Source organism: Camponotus floridanus, unplaced genomic scaffold (assembly GCF_003227725.1).
Source record: "Camponotus floridanus strain SB8 unplaced genomic scaffold, Cflo_v7.5 scaffold42, whole genome shotgun sequence".
In the NCBI taxonomy this organism is placed as follows: domain Eukaryota; kingdom Metazoa; phylum Arthropoda; class Insecta; order Hymenoptera; family Formicidae; genus Camponotus; species Camponotus floridanus.
In genome coordinates this window covers 269,187-290,675 of record NW_020229570.1, presented here as the reverse complement: position 1 = coordinate 290,675, position 21,489 = coordinate 269,187, and the positions used below count along the sequence as shown (strand labels likewise).

General features: G+C 35.7%; 1 protein-coding gene across 3 annotated transcripts; it reads right to left on the bottom strand.

Annotated features, from left to right (window-relative positions):
- Window positions 1-1,151: 1,151 nt before the first annotated feature.
- On the bottom strand, window positions 1,152-15,048 carry LOC105257110 (polycomb group protein Psc). Of its 3 annotated transcripts, XM_025411719.1 has the most exons (5): window positions 14,368-14,420; window positions 14,002-14,200; window positions 9,020-9,151; window positions 7,808-8,358; window positions 1,153-5,694 (listed from the first exon to the last, which is right to left on the bottom strand). In XM_025411719.1, exons 3-5 carry the CDS (start codon window positions 9,135-9,137, stop codon window positions 3,862-3,864), a joined length of 2,502 nt encoding a protein of 833 aa, XP_025267504.1. In that variant the 5' UTR covers window positions 9,138-9,151; window positions 14,002-14,200; window positions 14,368-14,420; the 3' UTR covers window positions 1,153-3,861. The 3 variants fall into 3 exon arrangements, with proteins under 3 accessions (XP_011265813.1, XP_025267504.1, XP_011265824.1); XM_011267511.3 differs by lacking the exon at window positions 14,002-14,200 and having other exon boundaries at window positions 1,152-5,694; window positions 14,368-15,048; XM_011267522.3 differs by lacking the exon at window positions 14,368-14,420 and having other exon boundaries at window positions 14,002-14,207.
- Between the last annotated feature and the right edge of the window lie 6,441 nt (window positions 15,049-21,489).

The following is a 21,489-nucleotide window of genomic DNA, read 5'->3' as shown; positions in this document are numbered from 1 at the left end:
TTTAACTAGAGAGTAAAGCCAAAAGCAAAATAATGTCAGTTTGTGTACATGTGACACTTTTTCTTTACAAAGTTTTGTTCATTAATATTGAGAAAATAAAAATTAGAAAAAAGAAAAATTTTATTCTTCAAATTCGATAAAATTGTTGGCACAACAGGAATGATGCAAGTATAAGAGAAATTATCTGCTGTAAAGTCTCATGTAAATAATCGCAACACATACATATACATATACATATACATATATGTACATATACAGTGTATTCACTATTAAAGCAAATCTTTAGTATTTGCAGAACTTTTTTTTTACGCAAATATAAAAATTTTATCTATAAATTCTTCAATATCTGTCATATCAATGTATTTGTTGTTGTAAATTTTCCATCATTATCTTTGTATAAAAGGGGCTTAGAAATTACAACATGAACGTCAAGGAAGCAACCGTTCAAGGAAATTTAAGACCACTTCGAACAATTTGTTATCGAATACCCATTTTTTTTATTTTCAAGTCGTAAGTAGTTATAGTCCGTCTCGCGTATGCGATTTCGCTACGTATGAATTTCAATGCACGAATTAGCAAAGCGATTACATTGGTCGTATCTTATATCGCAAGCACATATTCCGCGTCTTATCATTTCGCTGCGATTCGCACTTTAAAATGTAGTTTGGTTATCAGAAATTTCTTGATATTTATTCAATCAATCTCTCAACGTCAAATCATAATTTGACATTATATAATTAAATTTATATAATGATAAATTTACGAAAAATTTACGCTATTTACCATTTCCGATGCTATATTTTGCACTTGGCCATTTTTTCCTGAAATTTACGAGAATTTTTATTCCAGAAAGAGAATATTCCATGATTCATAACCCAGTGATTTCTTTCTAATATATGATTATTTATTCCAAACGCTGGCATTTAATTTTTATTAAAACATTCGATATTCCATTATTCATGAAGGATGTAAATGCAAAAAAAACACTCGTATTTTCAAGTGTTCCAAAACACTTGATAAAGTTAAGAAGCTTCTCATAAATTCGTAGTAGATTCATTCGAATAAATGTTTCAGATTTTTTTATTTTTAATATTTTGTTTTGTTATATTCATTTTTAACTTCGATATCCAAGGAAATATTAAGAATACAAGAGAACTTTCGCTTTTGTATATCATATATATGATCGCATACCATAAATTATCTTAATACGGAAGATACAAAACGCATATCGCTTGAATTTGAAACAAAATTTGCCAAAAAAAAGATTTTATTTCTTCAAATGTGACGAAATTTTCAATTTTTTGGTCTGACTGATCGGGTTCACTTTTAAAAAGCCTAAACACTTGTCAGTCAAAAGACGTTCTTGCCGCTTTTTTGGTCATCGTCGCGCAAATGAAAATTTGTGCGACGCTCGTGCGCTTAGAGAGAAATTTCTTGCGACATTTTTTCGTTTTCTTTTTATAAATTCCACAAAAATGTGCTGTTACAAAAACATCTTGTCTCCTTCTACACTACAAAGTCCCATCGGGGAATCACAAATCACGCAATTCGTATATAGGTCCGTACGATTATCTACCTATCTACCTACCTTTTACAACTCGACAACATTAGTTCGCCGAGCGATAGATCGATTATACGGTTACATTACGTTACACGGTAATGAAATTGCACTAATACATTGCACACGTTCTCTGGCGTTCTCTTTGGCATCTCTACAAATTATTACACGTAGGTATATTTCGCTAATTATAGGTTCTGAGAGAGAGAGAAGGAGAAATATATCGCCCGACATATAATAGGCCCGTGCGAACACTCGAAAGAAACGCATTCTCGCTTCTCGCTTCGGATAGAGAATAATATCTCCTGAGGATAATATCGACGTACTATACATGAAAAGGATGTGATCCTTCTTTGTATAATAAGATCATATTCCATTACGTTACTTGTACATCTTTGGAATCTCGTAAATAAACCCAAGATTATTCGATTTACACGTGTATCATACGTTAGCTATTTCTAAGTATCTCGAATGTTTCCAACAAAAACAAACATTCTACATGCACAATTAAATCAACAAACGAGCAACTAAGATGATTCAACAATTATAAATATAACTGCAATAATAGATAAAATATCGCAAGGAACTTTTTCGATCAACTGAAATGTATTTCCTTCTGAGACGAAGAGATACTTGAATGTAAAATATAAAATATAAGAGACATATACTTTAATTAAAATATGTATAACGAAAGTTCGAGATATGCTCGACTCGTTGCTGACAATCGCCTCGAGGGAATTATGCTACTTAATAAAATAAATATTAAGCTTACGCTATACGCACAAAAATCTTTGACTATTCACGCGACTCAGACTCGGAGTACTCGCAATCCTACTAAAAAAATGACGGATTATTTTATATACATATACATACATATATATATATATATATATATATATATATGTATATATATAAAATTCTCTGTCATATTATATATGATGACAGATTCGTCCTTGAATATCGTATACAGCGACGTTACGGATTTTCCTCGCGAGAGTTTTCGTTTGTCAGATCGATCCGTTGGTAACCATAGTAAGAGTATAGACCGCGACGCAGGTCAGGCATACATTATTACAATCATATACAGTTTTGATACATCTAGGTAACAATAATCCGACCAGTAATCGGTGAGCTTTCTTTTCCCCTCCCTCCAAAGAACAATGGCGTAATCAGATCGAAAGTACGGACGATTTGTGCGCTTCTAAGCATGTATATACTTTACAAAGGTTCTTTCTTTATACTCACCCCTAATGTGATTGTGAAAGTATAAGACGACGATTATTTTAGGATAACTCTATACATCATGTTATATTTCATCTCTTTGATTTTCGTTGAAATAGCAATAGAATCTTGGACAAATTTCAACTGGAATATGTCGAGTATTGACATGTTCGCGATATATAACTATAAATACTTTTCCTATGAAGATCGTGACAGCTCGAAAAATGTTTCAAGTTTCGATATTTATATATTTTTAGGAACATACGATTTAAGTGCGAGCAAATTGTTCGACTTTATCTAAAAGTGAATGTTTCGAAAAATTTCAAGAGATTTCGATTTTTCGTAAAAATCTGAGCAAATGACATTTTTTTCTCTCACTATTGGATAACTTTAAATATCCAAGCAATTTCAAGAGTTTAAAACGTTATTAAGAAATTTATTTGTGATTCATCAAAGAATAAGATTTGATTTTCTATTCACGTTCGCGAAGCTTAGCTTGCAAAAGATTGGTCCTTTCTCAATCACTTATAATTTAAAAACTATTTATACTTGAGCACGTGTACTTTTTATATATAAGAGAAACTTGACTTCAAATTTGACAAAGATTTTATACGTAAAGTTTATCAGGAATATATCTGCGAACACTTGTTTTCAAGCTAAATTCAGCTTTCAGATAGAGGATTAAATAGTTCGTTAGACGTATATATTAAAAGGATATATTGTTTGCCTTAATAAAGATAATACTTACGATCGTCCCAACTGTCGTGTAATTTCTTACTGCCAGTTGCTCGCAATATTTTTTATTCGTACGAGCAATTTCACGAATGGGAAGTCATATCGACGTACCACTGAAAATGAAAATCGTCTTTCCGAATCAATCTGATTACGTGTCATTAGCGAGCGAGTCAAAAAAAAAACGATAATAAAACGCGTAGTAACATATAGCCTTTGGTCGTATAGAACTAGTGTTCTCCGTCTCCCGACGTCAGGAAATAAAAGAAAAAAAAACAAACAGAGAGAAGATGAAGGAGGCCGGAAGAGAGAAGGGACAGATTACGATTAAGAGATTAAGAGACACAGATTTACAAGGGCGGCTGCTGGGAGACGGCGTTGAAGTAACTGGCCCTCTGGTTGCGATACTGGGAGGCCACGACTGCCTGGGGATTCGGGATGTGCCGGACGCCGAGATTGGGCTTTATCTTCATGTTGAAGCCGGGGATGCGTTGATGCAGCTGCGGTATGCGCAGGGCGACCTTGCTGGGGGTGGCATGAAGGCTCGCGGAAGCCAACGCGAGCGCCTCCGGGTTCTTCTCGGTCAGGCAACCGCTCAGGCGGGAAACCGCGACGTCGGAGAGGGTCCTCAGATTCGACTCTTGCGGTCCCCGGCTACGCTGCTGATCCAGTTCCTTGGATTTCCGGAGGAAACTGTTGGCGCCGCCGATCGCCGGTCGCGCTGGCGGTCTCGAGGACGGCAACGACGACGATAACAAGGGCATCGAGCAGGACGAGGGCGACGAGGACGAAGAGGAGGACGAGGAGGAAGAGGGAGACGAGGAAGATGAGAAGGTGGCCGGCTGTCCGCCACCGGGCAACGTAGCCGATAGGTCGAGAACGTTATCGTTGACGGTGGTACCGCCGCTGCTGAGATCCAACGGCGTCTCGTACTTGGACGTGGTGTTGGACACCATCATTACGCCGCTGGTCGCGGCAAAACCGGACGGTTTCGCGACGCGCAGAGGCGCCAACGGCGGCGGTTCCTTCTTCTTCGGCGCGGTTAGGGAGACGGAGATAGGGGTGGATGCCGATGCGCCGACCACGGACGACGATCGTTCCTCCTTCGTCTTGGACATGATGCTCTTGAGCGCGTCGCGCATCTGCTTTTCCGCCAGCAGACTCCGCACGCGGTTGGCTTTGCTTTCGCGCAACTGTTTCTCCAGTTTTTCGCGGTCCAGATTGTCCGTCTTATCGGCACCGCTCTGGATGCGTTGCTTCGTCTTGTTGCCACCGGCCTCGTTGATAGCCACTAGACCTAGTCGTCGGAGAATCTCCTCGTCCTTCTTCGGCTTCTCCGGTTCGCCATTATTGTCCGATGTATTTTTCGACGCCGGTTCCGGTTCTTTCTTGCCAGGCATCCTGTCCACCGCGACGTCCTCGTTCGGATTGCTGATATTCTGCGCGATACGTACGACTTCGTCGGGAATGCTGTCGATGATGTCCTCGATCGTTTCCTCCGTCTCTATAGCGGCGCACTCTTTGGGCCCGACTTCCTCCCGCGTCAGTGAGCTCGTCTTCGATCGTTGTTGACCGATCGCTTTGATCTTTTCGCGCCTAACCGCCCGCATTTGCAGCAACTTCTCCTTCGTTTGACTACCTGTACCGACGCCCCCGGGACCGCCACCTGTTGCTGTGCCAGAGGTGATTCTGGGAGGACATGGTGTCAGGCGAACCTTGAGCTTTAGCAGATCCTCGCGGGGCGTTGTGGTGATCTCCGCGATCACCCGCTTGTTTCGTCGCTTGCGCCGCTTCCGGTGCTCCAGCCTCGTCAGGTCCTTGCTCTTCGCGCTCTCCGTCGACTGATGATGATTGCTCGGTGCAAGTGCGCTAGTTGGAGGATCGGGGGCACGCATAACGGGTGTCACCTCGCAACGCGGCTTCTTCGTTTTCGTCTCCTTGTCGCGGACGTCGACGTTCGTTTCGAGAACCCGAGGGGGTTCCGGCGCAGCGCGAGCCTCCGCTTCCGGTTCGCGACTGAGCTTGGGACTAGGCGGAGGGGTTGGCGGCCGTTGCATGATCTCGATCACCGCCGGGCCGTCCTTCGTTGCATCGTCCTTGCACGACGTGGGACCTTTTAACGTCGAACTTTTAACCGTCTCCTCTTTTCGTAACACCCGGTAAAACAGTCTCATCGGCGTTTCCTGCAACAGACGAACCATCGCGCCGCCATTCATAAGCCTCTTCGGCACCGCCGGCCGGTCGGGCTTGGTTTTAGCAAACAGGGGACTCGCTTGGAATTTTTTTCATGGGGAGTTTCTAGACTCGAGATGATTAAATTTATGAATGGCCTTCATTCTCCGAAGGCAGCTCTCTAGGGTAAAGTAAATGATTATGAGGAGAAAAAAATACCTTAAAATTAAACCTTGCATTCAGTTGCACTAAAAAGTATTGCAATTTCAAGCCTAACTTCTCAAGAGAATTATTTATTAAAAATTTATATTAATCGATTATTATTATTTATATTATTAGATTTAGATTTCTCTGTATTTATTTCCATAAAAAAACTTTTCAGCTAAAAATAATATTGAAAATATAAAATAAAAATATAAAGGAAATATAAATAGCAAATATTATATAATATTATATAATAGATTGAAGCAATAATATTTTAACAATACTTTTTCTAAATTGTTAATAAAATAGAATTGAATAACTGTAATTAAAAGTCTCATTGTTACTTTACTTTGATACATCGAATTGTTTATCTATTTAAGAATAAAAACTAATAATTTTACAAAAACTAAGTTACCAGAAAAAGTTTTCCACAAAACATTACTAGTTGTAAAAAGATACAGTAATTTTCTTTTAAAAATGAGAAATTTTTTCATGAAAACATATTTTTAAATAAATCCCCTGCAGTGTAAGAAGACCAATTCATTAGGTCGATTTGAAATCAGTTTACCATGCAAATTTCTGACAGTAGCTTCTATATATTTTTTTCATTTAAATCTGTTAAAATTATAGAATGTTTATAAAAAATATTATTTAAAAAATAAACTACTACTTCTTTAAAAAAACAAATAAAATGAGATTTTTTCAATTCTTTTCTAGAAAAATTTTTTCAAAGTCTAACGATAAATAAATAGATGAAATATTACCTTTTCAAGACTTACAAAGGCAGAGAAACTAAACGAAGAATCATTTATTTTCGAGGATCAATTTATTATACGCACATAATTTTTTTTTCTTTTTTTTTTTAAAGAGCATGTAAAGTCATCAAGAACAATGACAATTTCTTTACTGAAATAAGCTACATATATAATAAAGATGCAAAGATTTTACACGGAGAAAATATTATAAAAGTTGTAATAAAAGTTATAATATATAATTTTTGTGAAAAATATTAATATAAGAGAAATCATATTTTTATTCAATAATATTTTATATTTTAGAAAGGAATATTGCAATTATTTAAATATTTCGATGCATAATCGTTAACAAATAATAAAACAGATACATAATTTATGATTTTTAAAGTAAAAAATATCTTAGAGCGAATTTGGTTAGGTACATTAGTACGCACTGGTGCACATAAAGGCCATTGTAAATCAATTTATAATAGCATAAATAATTAAAACAAGATAATTAATATTTCGAATAATTATTATTCAATACGAATAACGATGATGATAACTCGTAGAATTAATTATCTTATTATTTTAGTTATTGAGTTTATGCTATTGTAAATTTGTACGACGACCTTTAAATGCATCAGTGCGCATTCTCTAGTTCATTCAATCGAATTCGCTATTAATATAATGTCATACAAATTGAAGAATGCATCACTTTTTATAACATAAAGCTGGAATATTTTGAAAAAAATATTCTAGTTTTATATTGTAAAAAGTGATGTATTTTTCATGCAATTTGTATGGTAAAATATATTTTCTATATGCATTCCATAAATTTACAGCCGTTATCGGTGAATTTTTCTCTTTCATTCGAAAGCTTTTCCAAAATAATATCTGTACAAATTAGTATTCCGAAAAGATAAATCATAAAATGTTGCCGCTAAAATGCGCAATAGTAACTGCACGAAATGTAAAGTTTTAAAAGATAAGAATTACTTAATATTAATCAAAATGCGCAAACATAAAAAAAAATTATTTTTTTTTCTTATAAAAAAAGAAAAAAATACAAACGCGAGAGAAAAATCAACTCGACGTGAATGTTTGAAAATTAATATAGGTTTAATAATTAGAATCTATAAAATGGATCAATTAACTGCCGCTCAAACTGAATCATAATACTCACCCTTTCCCATCGAAATATGCAAGCGAGATCCAGGAGAGTCCAAGATGAATCGAGTGGGCGCATGTTCTCGTCATCGGGATGCTGGTACATAATCTCTATCCTGTTATTGACGCCGTTGACGCTCGCGTTAGCCTCTTCCCAGCCTCTCTTGAGCATCAGCAGCCTCACTAGATGACGCACCGTCACGGCAGCCGGGCACTTGAGATATCGCGTCGATATTCCCGACACCTCGTCCTTCTGTGACGAGTCGCAAGCGTCATCCTTGATCTCGCTCTCCGCGTCCGCCCGCAGCTCCCGCAGGCTCAGACTAATCAGATCCTCCAGGGTGAGGTCGAGGGCGCCCACGGGCGACGCCAGGGGCGGGCATTGCGGATTCACCAGGCGGAAATGACGTCTACGCTCGAGCTCCGATCGGAAGAGACCGGGTACCGCGAGGTACACGAGTCGTTGGAGCCGCGTGTCGGGCAGAAGCGGCGGGGAAGCCGCCACGTTGCACACGGGGCACGCGCGGGCGCCGCTACTCAAACGTCGAACGATGCAGCCTCTGCAAACTGAGGTCCGCATCCGCGACGTCAAGGAAAAGTGGGTGATCGAAATCGTATTCCGGATCGATTCGAGCGATAGTTTTTTAAAACGATAATATAATTTCTTGTCAAATAAATCTTTCATGCGATAATAAATTGTGAAATAAATCATCCACTTTAGAAAAAAAAACATACTTCGTGTAATTTTGTAAGGAAGATGCAGAAAGAATTTTTTACAATTTATCTTTTTTTGTTGATATTATCTTTTATACATATGTATAAAAGAGATATTATAAAAGATATTTAAAAAATATATTGAACATTATTTTGTCAATTTGTAAATAAAAGATACATATAAATATATATATATATATATATATGTATGCATGTATGTATTAAATATTATAGTGTTAGCTAAGCCACAAAATATGATATTCCATTTGAAAAAAGCATATCGATCTATTAAAAATAATCTCGAGAAAAAGAAAAGAAGAGAAAAGGGAGGAAAGAAATAAAGAGAGAAAAAATTCTTTCTGTACCATATTTAGAGGCAGAAATATTCTTTTTTGTATCTTAAAAGTATACAAGTTATCTAACAAACTTTTGTGCTTATGTTAGAACATTAATGATAACTCGACAATTAATGATAAGAAATGATAGCGATGCTATGTATACAAAATATACTAACAGGAGTGTAGACATTCCACGAGTGTCGTAGCGTCTATGAGATATCCTCTGCACAGAGGACACACGATATGTTCATTCAAGTCTTTGACTAGCGGCTTCTCCCTTTCCTTTGCCTCCATATTGATAATCGGTGCTGAAACAGATGTGCCAATTGATTGTTAATCATCTATCACGAACGATATAGCTGGCATGTACTGCTGGGATATTAACATGTGCTCGATAATTACTCTTTAGCCTTCAATTCTGCTTCATTTAACCAAAGAGAATATCATGTGTTGCTTTCAGTTTATTTGTTGAAGTTGTGATATAATATTGACGTAATATTGAACAGCAACGAATATTATTTTCTAATCGATTTTTTATGTACACAAATTAATTTAATTTCGAATAATGGAAACTAATATATTTATATGGTCATCTTGTATATTTTTTAATCAAATAAAATAAATAGCATGTGTAAGAATTGGTTCATTTTCTTAACATAATCTAACAATAAGCAATCTTTTAGATAATATTATATTTTTTTCATATTCTTATATCTTATTCTACAGTTCTTATTCTGCATTTAAAATTTTTCCTAACATTACAAGTCAAGTTTTGCAAAAGATTTTTATAAAAAATCACTCTACATAATTTCTTCAATTTTCCAATAAAATATAATTTTAAAAAAATTAAAAAATATATAATATAAAATTCTAATAAAGCATAACGTAATATAGCAAAAATTTCTTATAAAATATAGTTAAGAAATAATAAATATTTATATATGTATAATCTATATAAAAATTAAAAATTGAATAAAAAACAGCTTACAAAATTTCAAGACTGGAAATAAATTTCATAATTGCAGGAAATATCCCAAAGCTCATCTAAATACGCTCTCTATTTCTCTCTCTCTCTCTCTCTCTCTCTCTTTCATGTGCATCTCGACAGCGTGCACACACTGATAAGATGCGTAATCAGTAGCACAAGCCGCTGCTGCATGCATCCGCGCAAACGCACGCGATCGCGAGACGATAATCCCTTGCAGCGCGTCGCGCCGGCGCGACGATATTCGTTTGCGCCCGAGACCGATGCACGACACAGCGCACGATTTCCGTGCGCATCGCTGCGCAATGTTGACGTACGTATGCGGGCGAGGTATGAGTGCGTCTGCCTCCCGCCGGGAGATCCCGGGGGAAATTCGTGCCGGCGTGGCCGAGCCTTTAAGGTCTATCTCTTAAAGGGGATGGTTTCCCTTTCTCTCTCTCTTTCTTTCTCTGTTTTCCTGTCGTGAGGACCGGCGAGATACTTTCGTGCCGGTAAACGTGCGCTCAGACGACTCTGTCAGGTACAAGTGTAAGTGCGTGCGCGTCGTCATAGTTTATTCGAGCGATCTTCGGCTCTCTCCTTCTCTCTCTTTCTCGTGCGCCTACTTGGCATCGACGACAAGAATAGCTAAAGGCCGTAAAGCATAAAGGAAAACGTAAAAGCGACAAGACAAAAAGTAATCACACAATCGGCATTTTTTCCTCGACATGTCGGAGAAGCTTGGCACGTTTATTACTCCATTTATTACTTTATGGAGTCTTCTGTTTAAATTTTTTTTATTTAGATATGCATTAAAGCTATATGCACGAATATAAATTTGTCGCGATCGAACGAGAAAAAGAGCATGAAAAAAAGTAACGAAAATCTGTTTGGTTGAAAACGCGCGAGCATTAGAAACTTATTTTTAACGCTCAATTAATTATGGAATTGGTAATTATCCCACGCTATATTTAGATGAACTCTGTGTTAAAATATCCTTCGAAATCTTAAAGCTTATTTTTGAATTTAAAATTCTTCAATCTTAATACATTTCCAGTCTTCGAATTTTCTAAGTTTTTTTTATCTAATTTTTAATTTTTGTATATAGAAAATCGTCGTTATAAATAAATAAATATGTACATATATATTTAATACTTTTGCGTTTTATTCTATTTTTTATCTATTCTATTTCGACGGAAAATTGAAGGAATTATATAGCATGAATTTTTATAAAGATCTTTTATAAAACTAGACTTTAAATTAAAAATTTATGAAAAAATTTTAAGTAGAAAAGATGTAAAATAAAAAGGTATAAGAATGTAAGCTAATGCTAATGATTACAGATGTAATCGATTTAGTATTTTCCAAGACTCTAAAAAGTGAAAGCATTATCATAAAGAGATATTGATTATTGATTTTTAATCTCATTCTTATAAAGAAATGTAGAAACTATATATCATATATAAAATTATGCAAATCTTACTTATAGTCATTTGCTTATCATCATTAAATAATTATTAAATGATTAAACGATGTAGACATACACATCACAATATATAATTTGTATCAATTATGAATGAAAAAAAAAAAAATTATAAGCAAGTAGTATAATTGAATCAAATTATTCAATTATCAGTTCTAAACTATATTGTCCCTCTCTTTATGATTATTTAAAAAAAACGTTAGAAATCTACTTTCACAATTTTGATTTAAGTATTTTATGCTTACTCTCTTTTACAATACCCTTTAAATATTATTACCTCTTGTGTTTCTTTGTCTCTTTTATGTAAAACTAAAAAATACGGTTCCAAAGCTAATTGTCCGTAACTGTATCAAATTTTCCGAAAGATTTCGATGAAATAACAAAACGCTACCGAATCCATGATGGTATAATGGGTGAGAGGGAGGTTAATGAACTTATGAAAAGGAAAGTCGACCACCACCTGTGTTCATGGTATAACGTTGCACAGACGTACGAATCCGTGCGAAAGCGATTCTGGCCTGTGAATGATCCGTCAAGGCCGAACGAGTGAGGAGAGGGAGACACGGCCTCTTGATTCCCCCTCCCTTCCCCGTGAGAGCGAGAAAGAAGGAGGGTATACGGGCGCCAAGTCCAGAAAACGTTCCTTGCATGCCGTGACTCGTCGGAAATCGAGTCACGTGTCATCGCTCGCGTCGGATAAACAAACTCGCGAGGTCAGACGAATTCGGATCAATCCTAAGACTTGTTGTCTATCGCCGAAAGGCTCAGGAGGAACGATTCGTTCGAATAACGCGCATTTCCTTTTCCCCGAAAGTCGGCCAAAAGAGGCAAGAACGGGTGACTGAGAATGAGGAGTTTTTGGTTTAGCAAATTCCAATTTGAATTTAAAAAATATATAAATTGATGTTCTAATCATTATATCAGAATATAATAATATATAATTATAACAAATATAATATACGTCGCAATTTTTAGTGCGATGATAGATGCAGCGCTTTAGTTTTTATGTAAAATTAAACAGCTATATAAATTTTAGCTATATTAATTTTTAATTATTTTTAGTTCAATTATTTCACGAAACGTTTCTTAAATACAAAGTAATATTCTACAATATGATGCAACTTCTAATATAATTACAATGAATATAATTCATCGCAATTTGTAGTGTGATAATAGATTCTTTTATATAATAAAAAATTAAACAATTATATATATAGATTAATTTTCAATTTCACAAACCGTTTCTTAAAGGTAAAATAACATTCTGTAATATGATGCAAATTCTAAAAATTATCTATCACTTATATTTAATTATTTTTAATATTTTTGTTTTTAATATTATAGTTACGTATAAATAATATTTTTAATTTATCTGAAAGCCTCAATTTTTACGAGGGCGTCGCAAATCTGATTACACATAAAGTTTATATTGCAAACAAATATTTCCATGCTAGAATAAAGTTCTTGAGAGAGATGCATATGTGTATATATGTATATGGGGGTTTTCATAGATTTCGAAACATTTTTGAAGTAAATGTCATGAAGTATGTCATGACGATCGCGATAAGAAAAGAAGTGATATACATATATAAATATACATGTTTCATACAGCTTTTAAAATGTATTAAAAGTTGTTTATGTAATTGAAGAAATAAAAATGAGAAATTGCATAATAATGAAAAAAAATGGCTCACAAAATGCATATTTAATTTGTGTTTCATAAATATTTAATTAATATCATAAATATTTAATTCATTTCCGTCATTTCCGTGTTGGATGATGTCAAAGCAAATGTAAAATTACTTTTTTTGTAACACGTCAAATAAGTAAATTCTCGATAAAACAAAAATATGCTAAAAATATGCTAAAAATTCTAGTTTTAATTTTTGTACTAATATTGAATATAACAATTGAATTTGTAAGTATTATTTTAAATCGTCCTGAAATATGGAGTCATTATATTGTTTTCGTTCGTTTCTTAACGTTAAAAAATTAGAGCGATATATTTAACAAACAATATATAAATAATATATAACAAATAATAATAATATATATAATATTAAAATAATAATATAATTAATTATAACGATATAATTAATAGATATATTGTGAATAAAAAATATATGCAGAAAGCAATATATTTTGTAAAAGATAACGTTGCTAATTTTGCGACATTAATTAATAATAATTTTAAATAATTATATTAAATGCGTAGTGTAAAATATATTTTTATTCACAGACATGAAGAAAGCGCGTGCGCAGAGTGTGCATAATATGTATATACATAACACTAAACACGTGACACTTTGATGGGTCGCCCTAAAATTCAACATTTTTCGTGTCGAGTTAACAGGCGAACATCGGGCGAAACAAAATACGATAAATATATCCCCAATATTAAATAGCCATCCGTCTACAGCATATTTTTACTTTCTCGTGCATTTCACGGATTAAAAATAGTTTGTTTACATTTTCACGCGCCGGTAAATCGCTCTACGTATTTTTGTCGTTCAGAAACGAATGAAATTTCAGTCAAACATACATTCTTCTTTATTCACATATCAGTTGTGTTGCGTCATATCATTGTAATACGATAGGTAAATTATCATTCGCGATAACTATGGAGGAGAAGGAGGTAGGTATATCGTACCTACACTCTTTTTCGTGTCGCGTATAAATATCTAAGTATATATATATACATTTTTTCTTACCTTGCTATAAAAAAAAATACCGCTTCTAATCGACTAGCACGCGCGAAAGGCGCCTTATCACTCCGTAAAGATCCAAAAGTGACGTCTGAGGCTCGAGGTCGCGAGCGTGCCCTCTCAGGTGGGAGACCCTGCCTTTTATACTCGGACTACCATGGACTCCCCCTCCTACCGTTCCGGAGCGGCGCTTTACGAAGTTCCGCTACAGGAGTACACACCATACACTCTGCGCGTCACACATACCGAATTGGAGCCGCGCGATATGTCACACCGATTCACGCGCAGCTATAGAAAGATAGAAAGATAGAAAGAGAAAGAGAGAGAGAGAGAAAGACAGAGAGCGGCACGCATAGCAGCAAAGTAACTCACCAGCGTATCCGAGAAGCCCGTCGTCGTCGTCGTCGTCGTTGTCGTCGTCCTCGTCGGCAGTGGAACGTAGCGGACGTGGCAACGACGGTGCGACGGCGATGGCGGTGGTGGCGGTGGCGGTGGCGGTGGCGGTAGCGGCAGCAGCAACGGTGGCCGCGATCGCGGCCGCGGCGAGGAGATGGCAACGCCGCTTCGTCCGTCGGTGTGCAACGGCGCCCTGGCCCCGAGGCGTCCGATAGCGCTCGTCACACGTAATCGTCGCTCTCGGTCGGCGACGCTGTTCCTCCTGCCGTGCGCGGCGGGCGCGAATCGTCGGGTCTACTCCGATGACTCCGGATAGGTAGACGAGCGCGCGGCGACAGCGGCCACGTAGCATCACGTCCCCGCGTTGGCCGTCATGGCTAACGACGACGCGACGGTCATGTCATGCGGACGCGCCTGCCAATCGTCGCCGTCGTCGTCGTCGTCGCCGTGATCGTCGTCGTCATCGCGTCGACCGTCACCGCTTCGTCTTCGTCTTCTCGCTCCGATCACCGTCGCGACTACGCCAGCCCGTTCCTTGTCAGTCGCGCTAGTCGGTCCTCGTCCTCTAGTCACCCACCGTCGATCGACCGGCGCGAGTCGAAGCGAAGGGCGCGCGCGCGCGCGCGCACACTCTTTCTCTCTCTCCGTGCTTCCCCTCTCGAGTTTCCCACCCCGCCCGTCCCTCCCACTCTCCCTCTCCTCTCCACCTTCCAACGCGCGCGACTTTCGCGAGACCGCCGCGCCACGATATAACGTTACTGTCGTCGCTCCGACCGACTTCTAGAGCGCGAATAGTACGACGCGAGATGATGATTATCTCGACGGATGGAGAGAAAGAGAGAGAGAGAGAGAGAGAGCGCGAGTGTGGCGATTGCGCCGAGCGGCGGGTGACGATAGTCTCGCCGCGATGCGTTTCGATATCAGCGCGATTAAGAGAACGACGACACTGTACGGAAAGAGAAGGCGCCTCGTATCGACCCCGCCTAAACCCCGCCTCGTTGCCACGGAACCGCACGAGCGACGCCGAGCGTCGACGGGCGTCGGCGAACGGCTCCTCTCCGATGATCCCATAGCGTCTCCTCGCTCCTGTTTCATTCGCGCGTCTTCGTCCGTTATCTGCCTTTCTCTCTTCTATCCTTCTCGTCTATCCCCCGCGGATGGAGGTCGCCGTTCCGCACCTATGTTCCTGTTCGACGTGCGGATCGCGCGTTATGTTTTCCGCGTCTTGTCGATCGATCGAGCGATCCATCGAATCCAGGGAACGATCTTCCCGACTCTCTTAGGCAACATCGATGCATCCGCTTTCGCGATCTCCTTTAATATTCTGAAATCGATAGAGCGCTCTTCTTTGCTAATCTTAAGTGTGACGGACGATGCGAAAACAAAAATCACAATTTAAATCGTGCGTTTCTAAATTTATACTTTAGATACGTATATTGAAAAATAAAAATGAGATTTTAAATAGAGAGATTAGAGAGAGAGACAGAGAGAGAGAGAGAGGGAGAGAGGGAGGAGAGAGAGGAGAGAGAGTATTTGACATTAAGCATGTTTGTTTCTAAAACGCTTGTACGCTCCTCTGAAAAGTTATGTATGATAAAAATATATTCTTATTATTCATTTTATGATATTCAATGCAACAATCGCGGAAAAAACTTTTAATGAGACAAGTGTTTTATAATAAAAGTAAGATGTTAGATCGCATAAAGAACGCTTTTGTTTCCGGCTTTTTACTTTATGTGACGTCCGTTATGATAATGCATACAATACTTGTATAATAGAAATGTTGTATGCATTAAATGTTGTATATTATCTGTATAGTTATCGTATAGAGAGTATCTTTTTTTATATACATATTTCTATCTATTTACATTTCACTATCTATTATTTCATGGCACTGTCTTTTCGGTTTATTTTTCTCCTTTCGAGTATCTAAATATTGCCTAAATTAATAAATACATGAAATAACAGCATCCTTAAGTAAAATTTAATCGAATTCTTAGTCTGATACATTTAGATAAAGCTTTTATCTTTTTACAATAGATAAAACTTTTTATATTTAAGGAAGCTTGTTATCACAAAACAATTTGTACGTTATAAATTTTACAATTTTATATAAACTCTCTTACGTATAATCATTATAAACAAAAAAGATTAAATTAGTTTATTTTTTTAATATTTATTAATTGTTAATTGAAAAATTAATTATTCTTTAATGATTGATCCAAAATGAATAATGACTATAAATAAATAATTTAATATTTAATGGCGCTAATAAATGCCATGCACATGAGAAAGAAACTAAAAATTATCTTAAAGTTTCTTGAAAGTATTAAGACTATCATGTATTTATTATACATATAATATACTTCGAAGAAGATCGACGAAAATGTATGCACAATAATTTTATTGCCGATAATATAGCATCAATAATTAACTGATTACATAAAGAAGTCTTGCAAGAGAGATTTTCCTGTCAAAAACTAATAATAATAAACTTTATGATTCTTGATTTTAATGTTATTAATGTTATTATTTTATATTATCAATATAAAATTAATCTTTTTTAAATCAGTGTAAAATACATTATAATTTGCCAATATTTTCAAATATACTCGTGGAAGTTCTTGATTAATTCTGGACATAATTCTTCTTTTAATATCTTGTCAAGACAACAATGATGACTCAATATTTGATTAAAAAAATTGAATTTTCGTTATCGATTTATTTAAACAAAATGTGTCAATTGAATATTATATATCATATAAAAGTCATATAATTTTAGCTCGACGAAAATAAAATTTTTACATAGCAAAATTCTAATGAAAAAATCTCGATCATAGATTATAAATGCAAAGCGGTCAATTGCAAAGTATTGTATATCGTGTGTATAATAATTTATAAGTATAATTTATAAAACTCGGTCACGTCGCATGCAAACAAATGTAGGACGGATGCCCATAGCCACTTATTTACTTGAGTTCTGATAGAACCGACACTTGCTTGCTATATCTGCAGCGATATATACTATCTACATTGCGTTAGTGATATTTTTTTTATCGGTGTCTTTTTCAAGTTGACTTTGTAAAATGGAATAGGTCATGTATGTTGTTTTGACACATATCCGTCGACAATTTTCCATCTGTCATTTCCTCAAGCTATTTCGGTATTCGCATGACAATTCTCGGTCCAATATTTTAATATAATCTAATCTCACTTTCACTTTTTAATTTTTTTATGGCTATATATCGATTGATTAAAATTAGATTATACATCAGAGATCGTATCTCACATATATTATATAATCATTAAATTTGCAATTTAATAAGTTTAACAAGCGAGAAAATAGACGTATAGACGATACAATATTTCGAAGAATGAAATTTTCAGATGGAAATGTCGGCGAACAAGTATCGAACCGAATAGATTGAAAGAATAGAAATATCTTGCGCGCTGGTTGTGATTTTTTTAGAGAAATGACAGATAGCAAAGTGTCTTGGTAAAATTGCAATCATTTGAAAAAATAATATCGATTAAACATATCGACGCAGAAAAATTATGTTTCGATCCGAAAACATAATTATTATATACTTCGATACATACGTATTAATGTCGAAAAAGAAAAACAAATAAAGTAATTTTAATTAATGTTTTCTCTTTTTCTCAGATATTTCGGAAAAACATATTATATGATATCTTAAATTGTTGTAAAATATCTAATAATAATAATAATAATAATTGAAACAGTGAATAATACATTTTTCAGATTATCGAAAGGTACATTAAATTATAAACATTATTAGTTTGTTACTGTTCTTTAGTACCATAAAATGATTTGAAAATGGTACAGGAATCTCGAGGATATGAAAATAATGAGATATTCTCGTGAACGATATTCGCGTTCATTTGTAAATGTGTTGTATCACACACATATGTAAACTATGATTTTATGATTATTTTCGTTAGTGTCTCAATAAAGCACAATATATACATTACCCGTTATTGATTTATCTTTTTTAAGCTGTAACATGTTACATTTCCTACATAAAACGAAATAAGCGTACATTCCTAAAACATCGAGTAAAAAAAAGAAAGAAGAAGAAAAATCGGAAGAAATCGCAGAATGCTAAAAGAACAATGAGTATTTCTCGATTATTCGAATCTGTCTTCACTTTCCATCTTGCCACTAGTCTAGTGCACATCACCCTATAAAAAGTAATAAGATAAAAAGCCATAAAACGCGCCGCGGAAGCCGTTTTCATCGTCCGGTGAAACCATGCGAGAGGGACGCGTGCGATTGTGTGCGTAAAAAGAGAAGAGTCGAGACGGGAAGGGGGCGAGATGGCAAGAGGGGGAGATGCCGGTGGTCGTTGATCGATCGGTCGCGATAGCGTCGTCGTGTCGTCGGAGGCCGCCAAACTGGTTCCTGGCGCGCGCGCGCGTCGCGTCCGTCGGGCGGACACGATTCCAACCTATGGACGAGCGAGGGGATGTGGTCGACGCCGTTAAAATGGCGTCCGAGTCCACCCATCTGACCCGCCTGCTCCAAGGCGCGCAGCTGCGGCTCCACCCGCCGCGTGCGCGAGCGACGCGATGACACGATGCGTCTCCGTCTCGCGCAAGTGGCATCTCACGTCCGTCGGTACGTGTCTCCGAAGCGACTTAGCGTTTTTTGAATAGAATTTTTTTGTCCTTTTCGAAAACATCGGCAGATATATACATTTATTTTTAGTGTGCAAAAATCTTTTCACGAGTTGTAAATCTTAACGCACGGTAGTCATATGTGCGCATTATTCCTTTCAGAGATGTTAAACATCCTGGAATTTTTCTCCGTTTTAATAATCATAAAGATATTTTGAATAAATGTAAGAATAAAATAATTTTTTTCAACTTCGATAAATTCATTCATGAGGTTATAAAGTTCATATTAAACTATGCATTGAAGATTGAAAATTGACTAACATTGACTAAGGAAGAAATTTCGATTTTTTTTTTGTTTTGATTCTTTTTCAACCAATTTTTAATTTTCAATATTTTTAATCTCTTCAATGCGTAATTTGATATAGGCTTAACGCGAAGATCCCATACCTGTTTGGAAAGTGAGATCGTTATTGCGTATTGAGAATTGTGTGCGAGAATGACACTTGGTTTTCATTTGTCCTAATCATTAAAATTTTCAATGCACGATCGCAATCTTCTGTTATAACGTCTCGATTTAGGCTGCGATCAAGACTGCACTATGAATGCTCCGAAACATCATTCTATCTTTATTTTCATGGAATGTAGAACAAGCATCCAGAGCGTCTTTCCGACCGCAGCCTTAATATGACATCTGATACGCTCTCTTATGACACTTCTTATGCGAAAAGGCACCCTGCTGGTGCGGTAATTTTGAAATTGCATATGGTGATCACTTTCGGCGAAACCCATAGAATATATGTAATAAATATAGAACGCGCACATTCTTTACTCGTAAGCACGATGCGTGTCTAAAAAGAGAATATGATGTTTCACGCGAGTATTTATATTTCTTTAACTTATGCTCGTGCATGTTTGCAACCATTTTTTATTTCTTTTACAATTGAAAGTGAAATTTGATTGCTATTAAAGCAATCTTCTCTCTCTTTACTTCACATTTATGGATGAAATTGTCTCGATTTTTTTTCTCATTCAAGCCAAATGTGAATAATAATTTTGTTCTCGATATTCATTTATCTACGCTACGTAAATGATCGATTTGATTGAATGTATCAATCTCAGATTGGAGTAACTAGGAAGGAAGAAGGGGAAAATAAGAAGGCGGGGAATGGAGGTCCAGATTCGTCATTTCCCATACAGTATAGAACGTTGCAGCAACGTTGCGGCAAATGTTCCGTGCTGTATGGTTTATAGGTCGGATCGAAAGAAGGGGTATCCCGGCGAAGAGTAACACAGGGAAGCGAGAAGAGGAGAAAGACAGAGATAGGAGGAGAAAGGGGTATTCCTTGCTTTTGATTTATGAAATCCGGTTATAGAAGGGCAATGCGGGATTTTATCGACAAGGACGACTATCCGTGATAAACATCTACATGTCTACACGTCTTATCAGACGCTTATCATGGATAGAATATAAAATAATTATATAATGTAATCATATATATACAATATAAAATGATAATTTAAAATTATATACATCCTAAAATCCCATAATACAACATATAATGCTAGTAAATTATATTCGGTAAAAAAAAGATTTAAGTAAAATATTATTCTTGTTAGAAAAAATAATAAAATATGTATGTATCAATTGGTCTCTCTCTATATCTCTTTTAAATGAAATTAAATTAAATTTCAAGAATACAAAGAAAATAAAGTTTTTTTTGCAAATGTTTTAATATATTAAGAATATTTATGATTCTGCTATATATTTTTACACAATGGATTCAATTAATAATGCTTTAATTAATCTTGTAAATTAGTTAGAGATGATATTCAATTTTTTTTATTACAATTTAAAATTTAAAAAATGTTTACTTCACGCAGAAAAAAATTCATTTGTAAATTTAAAATAATTTATATATATGTATATATATACATATCCATTAAAATTTTCAAGGAAAAAAGATATTAGAGTATATAAATATGTAATTACGTTTAATGATTACTATTCTTAATATATTAACTACAGTTTCTCTTTTACTATTGTTATATTATTTTATATCTGTTACAAAAAAAAATTAATATTACATTAACAGAAAGATCCGATTGATTATTTTCTATATTATTAATGAAACACCAGATTGATTTATTTTTCGGAAAAAATGTCATGTAAATCATTTCAAAATGAGAATAAGATTAAAAAAGATGAATATATGAATAACATATATACGATCATATATATATTTTTGGTAATAACGATTATATGTATTATATTTCATTATTACCAAATTTATTTATTTCAGGACCTTGTATAATATAAAAGATTTATTTTCCATTTTATATACACTTATTACATGAAAAATAGATGAAGGTGAAATAATATGGACGTACAATATCGGGACATTACAATGTCAATTATATCATAATTTAATTGCAATTGCAATTAAATATAATCTGAAAAAA

Excerpts from the sequence above, each read along its gene's own strand:
- LOC105257110 (XM_011267511.3), bottom strand. The coding sequence starts at position 14,743 with ATGCTACGTGGCCGCTGTCGCCGCGCGCTCGTCTACCTATCCGGAGTC. Across the intron at positions 9,152-14,367 it reads CGGGCTTCTCGGATACGCTG|CACCGATTATCAATATGGAG; the intron begins GTGAGTTACTTT and ends CATCTGTTTCAG. Across the intron at positions 8,359-9,019 it reads CGTGGAATGTCTACACTCCT|TTTGCAGAGGCTGCATCGTT; the intron begins GTTAGTATATTT and ends TGCGGACCTCAG.